Here is a 9409-nt window from a genome sequence, read left to right as displayed (position 1 = left end):
AATTTAGATATATTTAGACAACAAATAGGAAGCATAATGTAAACAAGTGACATTGTATTTGTTATTCCTCATATAATTTTATGATAATTAAGCAAGCATACCGTTTACAATCTGTTGAAAAGAACAAAAAAAACATGTACAAATAATTGTCATTACAAATCTTTCAAGATACAATACCAGTGTTGTTTACTCAATCAGAGACGTTACACAACTTTTAATACTCTTAAAAACGTGTCTCATATGACATATTATACCTTGCAAGTAATAACGGAAACATGGGGGTTGATATTGGACAAACAAAGGGGAGATTTTCAACGCCCAAGCAAAGCAATACTATATAAGCAAGACAGTTTTAAGTACCTGTATTTTATTTTGACAAATTATAATTTCCTCTCAACAAATATGTTTATTTTATTATTACTAACTTTTGGACTCCAGTGCAAAACAGCTGCAGTAAAGAATGATAAAAGCATAGGTATTCATTTTTTTTTTGTTAAGAAAAAAAATCCTGAGATTTTTAACTGATATGTCAATGGGTATAACATGAAAGCTGATACAGTTGTAGATGACGAGTGTGTGTACACAAAGAATGGTGAAATTCAGTTTGCAAAATTTAATGAAACAACACAAATTTGCTGCGCCAGATCTGGTGTTCACGACAAATGTCAGCAGGAACAGGAAGTACAATGTTGTGGAGGTAAGTGGAAATTAAAGATATTATTTCCATAGCAATCATAAATTTATACTTCTTACTTTTTTACCAGGGTAACATTCTTAATAAAACTCAATATGCAACGTCCGAAGATGCATTGAAATCGATAATTTCATTATATTACTTTTCTATCTGCTAATATAAGAATGTCTGTTTTTGTATAAAAACCCTTAGTTTTATCATACGTTTTTATTTTTTATATATCTTGATTTCATTTCAATTTATTTTGGATGTTGGAAAAAGTAAAATTAAGAAATGTATTTAATTAATGAACCGAGATAAAAAATCGTGGCCTAAAGGGAAAAGAATAGGTAATGTTATGAAGTCGTTTGGTACAAGAAAATAAAGCCTGATTAGTTTTCGAGTTTTTTTTATTATTCTACCAATTATAGATAAAATTTACAGACCAGGTAAAGAGATTTGCTGTGAAGATAAGCCATACTCATCACAAAACCACAGATGCTGTGGAAACATAATAACAAGTTTAACAGAAAGGTAAATAAAGCGTTTGCTACAGAAAAAAACAAGTATGGTATAGAAGCATGTCAGCTTTGCTTCTGAAACAATATGGACATTTTTTCTGTAACCTTGTAGATGTGGCAACAAGAGAGGAAGGGACATTCTGCGCTTTACAAGACGCATTTGGAAATCGTGGCTAAGAAAATCGAGGCGGGGGAAATCAATATTGATGATGATATTCCTTTGAAAAAAGATAGCTTAATGTCGTGCAAGTTTTGTATGCGCTAGCATCTGGCAAATTTTTAATTGTGAAAAAAATTTTGTAAAATATTTATCTTTTTTGTTGATTTTTACAGTCAAATTGTTCAATGTCTTGTCTTGTTAATTGTTGTCAATTTCCCTCTCGTCTAGAGCTTTGAAAAAAAAGAAGAATTTTCACAGCTTGGTTTCATAGCTTTAATAACAAACGAAAACCAAGTTTTTGTGTTTATATCAACACATTTTAATTTACAAATAAAATATATATCTGGATTATGCATATGCCAATTTGTGGTCAGCTTTGCGAAATATTAATTTCACAATAGCAAGATTACTGGATGGCAAGACCAAAATTTACTTTTGGAATATCTGAAAGGGAAAAAAACGTGTTCTTTGTCGAGAAACAAATGTAACGCAGGTTTTTGTTGTTTTTTGTTTTGTTTTTTTTGGGGAGTGCGATATTAGCTTATGTATACATGTACTGTTACAAGGATTTTTGTAATAACAGAACAATACACGTTTTCCAAATCCATCACATAAATTTTATATAAATTCTATAAGTTCTGAGTGTACAGTTGTTACATGTACGTAAATAAATTATATGAAATACAAACACATTCAACAACCATCCTTAGTGTATTTGTCATTGGTCAGACAATTCTTGGATTCTTTAAAACTCAGAAGAAACTACAGCATGGAGTCTACAGACTAACACTAATAAAGTTGATTTCAAGACTTACAGATTTAAAGGTAAAACGAAACCAAAAACTTTTGACAAACTTGTCAGAAAATGAACATAAATTCAATGCATTAAATAATTGTGGGGGAGGACTAAACCTTGTTAGTATATTGATTTTTCGGAACGTTTCAATTTTGGATGGAAAAATGACAATAACAAACCGTCAACCATCTCAAAAATCCATAAAACGAAAAACAAATTCAAAGCAATGCAACACGGACCTCCAAAAAGATAGAGGTAGGATCAGGTGTTTAGGAGGAGTATGCATCCTGCTTACCGTTCATACCCGTCGTGTGCTCTTTGTCGTAATCGGGGAAAAAGGAAAAGTCCGTAGACAATTTGGTACATGTAATTAATTATGATTTAACAATAAGTATGAAAAACGTCGGTCAGCATTCGACCCAGTCGAAGATTGTATTTGCTGACAAAAAGGTGACTTCAAACGGGACTTTTGATTGTTCTGTTTTATCAACTTGTTTGTCAGTAGCTTGCCTCGCCATAGATATTGTTCATACGAAGAGCATGCCCTTGCGTATCGAATTAATTGAGAGACAAAAACACCATATGCAGGTATATAGTATATTGCTACATAAGTAAGGAAAGTTGACTATAGAAAAATTGAAGACATTGCGTTTATCCTAAAGTTTTGTTGTTAGGTTACCATCCATTTGCGGTAAAATATCCAAATATGAAACAGATGACGCAGATTCTGTGGATACACACATAACCCATTACATTTGTTAATAAAGGTGTATTGTCAGCAGTGTGTGTTAACTGTTGATGACTAATCGATGCTAAGCACAAAAAAATAGTGAAAACAATGTTTACGTGGCATTTTTTAAATTTTGAAACATGAAGGACATTAGCGTAGAATGCCCCATTTTCTCCCGGCAGATATAAAAATAGCCTGTATGAACATAAATTTAAATGTCCTGTTCTGTCAAAACATCGGAGGAAACCCCCTTAGGAAAGTTCTCGGTATTGTAAGCTGCAAAGTGTTCTACGAATTTAAGAGGGTTCTCATGTTAACATTTATTGATGAATGACATTTTTAGGGTAACAAAATAAAACTTAAATCAAAACTATGCGACTTCCTTTAATCTTTATATTTAATTTACATTAATTAAAATATGTGTATGTATCATCAGATGAACATACAGTGTATTATTGCAATACATTTTCCCTGCGCTGACAAGTAGAAATCAAATTATCTTATAGTAAAATTGAAAAACAGTGCATAAAACAATCTAAATGTGATCTCTTTTATAAATGCATAGGTTTACTTTGCATTTAAACAGGAGACACCTATAGATAAAGATATGTGGACAAGGTCCTCTACGTAGTTGTGTCTATATATAGATGCGTTATGCCCCCACCCCCTCAGATAAGGAAATGAACCTTCTCTGGTTCAACACATCTAAACTTCTTTATTTTTGTTGTTTAGAATATAAAGATAAGGCAATGCAACTTAGTAAAATATGGTATTATTCACACTTAAAAAGGTGTACATTAAGCTCTAGAAGTATATTTTTCAAGAATAGTTTTCATTTTACAAATCTAAAATTTAACTTATCGATCTCTTGACAGTGTCAAAATTGCAACAATCTTTAAATTCAAATATTCTATCTCTCTTGTATACAATTTTTGCTTGATAAAGAATTAGAGACACTATACGCAAACTGTCCTTAACCAGACCTGTAAATTGCGTATATTTTATAAAATATATATTGTTATTATACAAATTAATATAATTCTTCCAAATGAAATTAAATTTATTATTTTTGGGAGAGATATTTTAAAAGACGAACCTTACAAATTGTTAATTAGAGGTTTAAAAAAATGTAAAGTGTATGCAAAATAAATGAATAATGTTCAGGGCCGAGAAGCAAGTAAGTGATCTTGTAAAGTGCTAATTGGAAGCACCATTCAGTATTCAGCAATATTAAGGTTTTCAGTCTAATCGAAAATGTAATGGTTTAATGTACATCTTTAAAATTTCTTATCAATTTCATTTCGAATAAACAGACTTTTGTTTGTGTTCGTACTCTGCCGGATATGGCATAATTAAAAAGAAGGATTCAATAAGACTTTAGATAAAGGACCAATGACAAATTTAAAAGACTCAGGGGCAACGTAATTAACTCAAAAGAGGATTTACGTCATAAGATCCGTATTTCTTTAAATGAATCAGCTTTTTAACAATACTATTAACAATATGTACGAAAAAGAGAGATCGATACTGGGCCAAAACGGGAGATTTTGAACGTCCTACAAAAGTAGTATATATAAGCCGAGGAGTTGCATGCATAAAACTATATTAACCTTTCCACAGAATACGAAAAATGTTCAATATGATTTTTATATGTTTGGGAGTTTTCTGCATAATGATTTCAGTAAACTGTGAGAAGAAAATAGGTATGTTTTCTATTTTTTTTTAAACCAAAAACATAAACTTCAGAAATTTAGCCGGCATGAATTAATCGGAAAATATTATAGTTGTAGATAGTGAGTGTGTCTACACGAAGATCGATGAAATTCTGGGTGAAAAATTTAATACAACGACACAGATTTGCTGCAAGAGGTCAGGAGTTCACGATAAATATCAACTGGAACAGGAAGTAGAATGCTGTGGAGGTAAGAAATTTTAATTAAAATCAACATTTATTCACATAAGTGCAGAAGATGATTTTTTTTATAACGACATGCCATCTTTTTTTTTAATCATTTATCCAAACGAGCAATGACCATTGAAACAATAATTAATTCTATATATTATATACTCAGGAACAACTATTTATTAAATGCAGAGGTGGTATTTCATTGCAATTTAATAAACGTTCAAGTTTTATGGAGAAAGAATTGATTTTACTATAACAACATTTTTACTGTGTTTTTAAACCTTTATAAAAAAAAATTAAATGTAATCTATTTTAAATCGACAACTAACACACATAAAGTGCAACAAAACTGGTAACTAAAGGTTTTTTTTTATTACAGATTGATATTTGTTACATGTTATCAAAATGAAGAGAAATGGCTATGCATATAGATGTAGGAGTTCTCTGAACTTATTTTTATACGTGTTCAACATTATCTAACAGGACTGTTTTAAAATCGTCCCTTTTTCTATCTCAGAAAGAATTTACAGAAAGGAGAAAGAGATGTGTTGCAACGGACAAGTCCATTCAAAGGATAACAATGTGAAAAACTGTAAACAGAGTTAGTATTCATTTGTTTCGTTTGGACGTTATTTTAAGGTTAAACAATAATCAGTTGCAGTATAGTGAACTGGTTGAGTTTTATCATTTTTGTGTCAAGTATGAACAGGAAAATATAACGCCTCCAGAAAAATTAATAAAGCGTAATTCCTAAAATACCTTTAATCCTCCTTTTATAGTTAGGAAAGTTTTTCACGAAATTTATCGTGGAGGCGATTTATTATGTACTTTTCCATGGTTTAATATCATAAGATGAACGGTGTATCGTGATATCTTTAATAATATTGTCCACCTACTAGTAAATCAACAAATGTGTAATATATCCCTGAAATCTTTTTTATGGACCCCCAAATGCATTAACATTGTTTTCAATCTACGTATCACTGCCATTGTTTGGAAATACTTATCTGAAGCAAAAGTTAGTTTAAAAAAAAAAAACAAATACATTTTGTACATTTACCTAAAGTTAACTATAAACAACGCATCAGTTGTAATATTGTACTGATTACATACTTTACCTATAATTAAACCGTTGATACAGGTTTTTTACGGCAAAGAATAGTAGAAGACTAAATTAAAATTATAATAATTTAATTCTGGTTGTAACGCGCTTTCTGATTGGCTCAAAAATTATTTTATATTGTATAAAGAATGTTGCCTACGTCATAGTAAGACTAACGTCAAGAACGTATCAATACGCCTGACGTTACGTTTGAATTTTGTACAATTTAACGTCATTTTTAAGGTCAAATTACCGTTTTTATCTACAATGAAGAGTAAAAAAATTAAATTATAAGCAATGAATTCAATACTTATTAGTTTTATACGATATAAAATGGTTTGGAACAGTTTACGCTTTATTATAAACCGCTTCGCGGTTTATAAAGCGTAAACTGTCCCAAACCATTTTATATCGTATAAAACAAATAAATATTGAATTCATTCCTTTAATCAATCATTTTATTGGTCACTGGTATTTCTATATATGATATCAAGCATTTCAGTATACTATACTTCTGTTAACACAATTGTCAGCTACTTATATGCGTATGTTTGATATAAATTCCTAATTAATTTTACTTAAGATCAAAGGTTTATTTTAAACAACATTTTCTTCCTTTTTAAGAATGCATTTACTGCTTCACAGTTTCAATAACGCTATCAAATGTCAGTTAAAAATTTTCTCTGGAAAGGAATAGTGGCGTTTTTTAAATGACTAGGCTTGGATTTTCTTTATTAATTAAAACCTATGTTTAACAAGAAAAAAAATATATGACATTTTACAGGAACACAGATCTTGGACGGTTGGAAAGTCACTAAAACAAGGTAAATACCTTATCAAAGTAAGCAAGAGAATATTCAACTAATATTTATCCAATAATCATTATTGGTTCGTTTTCCCTTGCTTTTATAAAGTTTTAAACGTTTTTGTTTCATTCCTTTTAGATACAATAGGAGACATTTTATGGAAGTCAATGGATTTGTTGGTCGGGTTTGGAAATCGTGGTTAAGACAATTTAAACAAAGAAGGCCATTGATGATAATTTTCAAAGCAAAATAAATCTATAGCCATGATTCATGATATAATTTCATTTCAATGCAAGAATGTATTTTTTCAGCTAACAAGGTTGTGGTAGAGTGAAATTTTATGCATTAGATATGTTTATTATGTTATATGTATTATTGCATAGTTTTGGTGATTATGTTCCATTTTTTTTCTAACATGAAAATATTTTAATATTAGTACAGTGTATTATTTTCATATTACATGTACTATTTAATCAATGCATTATTCAATTGAAATATTTAAATCAATTATATACAGTTATTTTACCTTAATGTAAGAGTCCTATCTTTTTTTTTTAACACTGGCAATGCAAAATCTATATTTAGAAGGAATATCCTTCTACCTGTATTCCTGTATTTCTATTGTATAGAATTGGTCAGCTGTTACTTCATTGGTCATGGCAGACTAATGTGACAATTTTAGTGAGAATTTTTTTTTTTTGTGTTACCAGTTCTTCTGAAGTCTACTTCTATTGACCTGAAATTTAAATATTTTAACAGGTCAGTTGATTTATAATTTTTTATACTAGCTAATATATAAATGGTCATATTTTGAGATTATTTATAGAGATTATTAAGATATTATATAATTGGCTTAGAAAATAAATTACTAAATATTATTTTTTTAAATGTTTAGTAAAACTCAGTCTGGTCAATGAGTACAAAGCATTGTACATGTAAGAACATGTGTATTTTTTATTTTCTTTAACTTAGATTATTAACGTCAGTATTCATTTTACATCCTGAATAATTTTTCTAATCAACCTTTACATCTCACGTTAGGTATACATAGTTTAAGCATTTTTTAAACAAGGTTTAAGCTTAGTTCATGTATAGTTGAATATATTATTATTTCGTAGTATTAGTAGTATTATGAAACTGATAATTAGTTCTATAATTTCATTATAAATCAATGTGAAATAAATTTGATATGATATCTTAAAGTTTTCGTCATACGAATGTCATTATAATTGTTTATTTTCTTAATGACCCGCTAATTTGTTTACGGATACAAATATTTTTGAGTTTTGTTTGTAAAGAGAAATACTTTCATCTTATGTCAAAACTGCATGTATGTAAGAGTTATCTTTCCTATCTCACAATAATTTTATTTCAGGGTTTACCTATATCCTTACTTACACCTATTTTGTATGATATACTACTTTGTTACATCAAATAAAGAAGTAAACGGAATGAACATAGTTACTTCAGCATCTTAGATTAAATGATAGTCTGTTTGTACATAAATATAGCCTATCTATTGCAGATCAGTTAAATATATCATATAAACAGCTAAAACAAATTAGAATCTCTCTCTCTCTCTCTCTCTCTCTCTCTCTCTCTCTCTCTCTCTCTCTCTCTCTTACACACACGCACACACACAAAACTATATCTCTCACGCTATCTCTATCTCGTAAACAAAACAGAAGAATATGATAACCAAACAGAGACAAATAATAAAGAAAAAAGTCAAAATGCAAACTTGAGCCAAATTATACAAAAAGACTTTATTTATTAATTAAATTAAATCTTTATAATTCCATTTAATCGAAGGCAATGAATCTCTGTAAAATTATTTATTAAAGTGCTCTTGTATAGATTTGTACATTATACAGGTTGGAGTGTATATAATTTGTCATGAATTTGTAGTAATGGTGCGCAAATCTTTAAATGTACATTCCAGGAAAAATAAAAAAAAATCATCTGAATCAATGAAAGTTTTCTCTCCGGTAAAGTAATCAAACACAATGGAAGAAAATTTATCACATACCTAATTTTAACAATCTGTATTTATCAAAAAAAGGAAAACGCAGTGTCAGAAATTCGAAACGAGAATAATAAATCGGACACTTGGCTAGCGAAAATGAGGAAAACGTATAATCTCCTAAAGGATGTTAATGCTTGTCCATATTGAACTGATCATAATTTTGAATCAGAGGCAATAAAATTCTTCAAGACATATTTATAGTAAAGTGTCTGCATGATGAGGTTGCAAGTCGAACCATCTTCGTCATGCAGCATGATGACAGTTTTTGGAATGGATTTAGGACCTAAAGGTGATCATATGTTTTCAAATGTCTGTTGGCATTATGTAAAATGTTTCCCGACATTTCTTTTATAGGAAACCTAAGAATAAATGTACAAAAGCAAATTTTTAAACTCATCACCAGTGAGTTTTCTGTAATTCTTTGTATCAATAAAAAAAACTTTCTTAATTCAAAAAAATGGGTGCAAAGCCAAATAGAACAATACGCCATCAAATAAAGTTACCATTTCTCATGATTTATTTGGTTTTTAACATTAACTTTCTGGATTTCATAATAACAATAATGCAATATCATAGACATCAAAAACATATGATCACATTTCCCAAGGGAATGGGTTCAGGTCCTAAGCCCATTCCCGGAAATGGGATCCCATGTTTCAAGTTGAATGGCGAAGTAGGGCCGGCTTCCA

General features: G+C 29.7%; 2 protein-coding genes across 2 annotated transcripts; both read left to right on the top strand.

Annotated features, from left to right (window-relative positions):
• The first annotated feature begins 240 nt into the window (after positions 1-240).
• LOC128183343 (uncharacterized) lies at positions 241-1461 on the top strand. The gene is made up of 4 exons (XM_052852310.1): positions 241-475; positions 560-697; positions 1105-1207; positions 1307-1461. The coding sequence occupies exons 1-4, from the start codon at positions 241-243 to the stop codon at positions 1416-1418; spliced, it is 588 nt and encodes a 195-aa protein (XP_052708270.1). The 3' UTR covers positions 1419-1461.
• A 2998-nt stretch (positions 1462-4459) lies between these two features.
• On the top strand, positions 4460-8141 carry LOC128186008 (uncharacterized). Its single transcript, XM_052855739.1, has 5 exons — positions 4460-4583; positions 4665-4802; positions 5304-5387; positions 6673-6712; positions 6833-8141. The coding sequence occupies exons 1-5, from the start codon at positions 4511-4513 to the stop codon at positions 6945-6947; spliced, it is 450 nt and encodes a 149-aa protein (XP_052711699.1). The 5' UTR covers positions 4460-4510; the 3' UTR covers positions 6948-8141.
• The last annotated feature ends 1268 nt before the right edge of the window (positions 8142-9409 follow it).

The sequence above is a fragment of the Crassostrea angulata genome, chromosome 5 (genome assembly GCF_025612915.1).
Source record: "Crassostrea angulata isolate pt1a10 chromosome 5, ASM2561291v2, whole genome shotgun sequence".
Classification (NCBI taxonomy): domain Eukaryota; kingdom Metazoa; phylum Mollusca; class Bivalvia; order Ostreida; family Ostreidae; genus Magallana; species Magallana angulata.
This window is presented reverse-complemented; position numbering and strand designations above follow the sequence as displayed.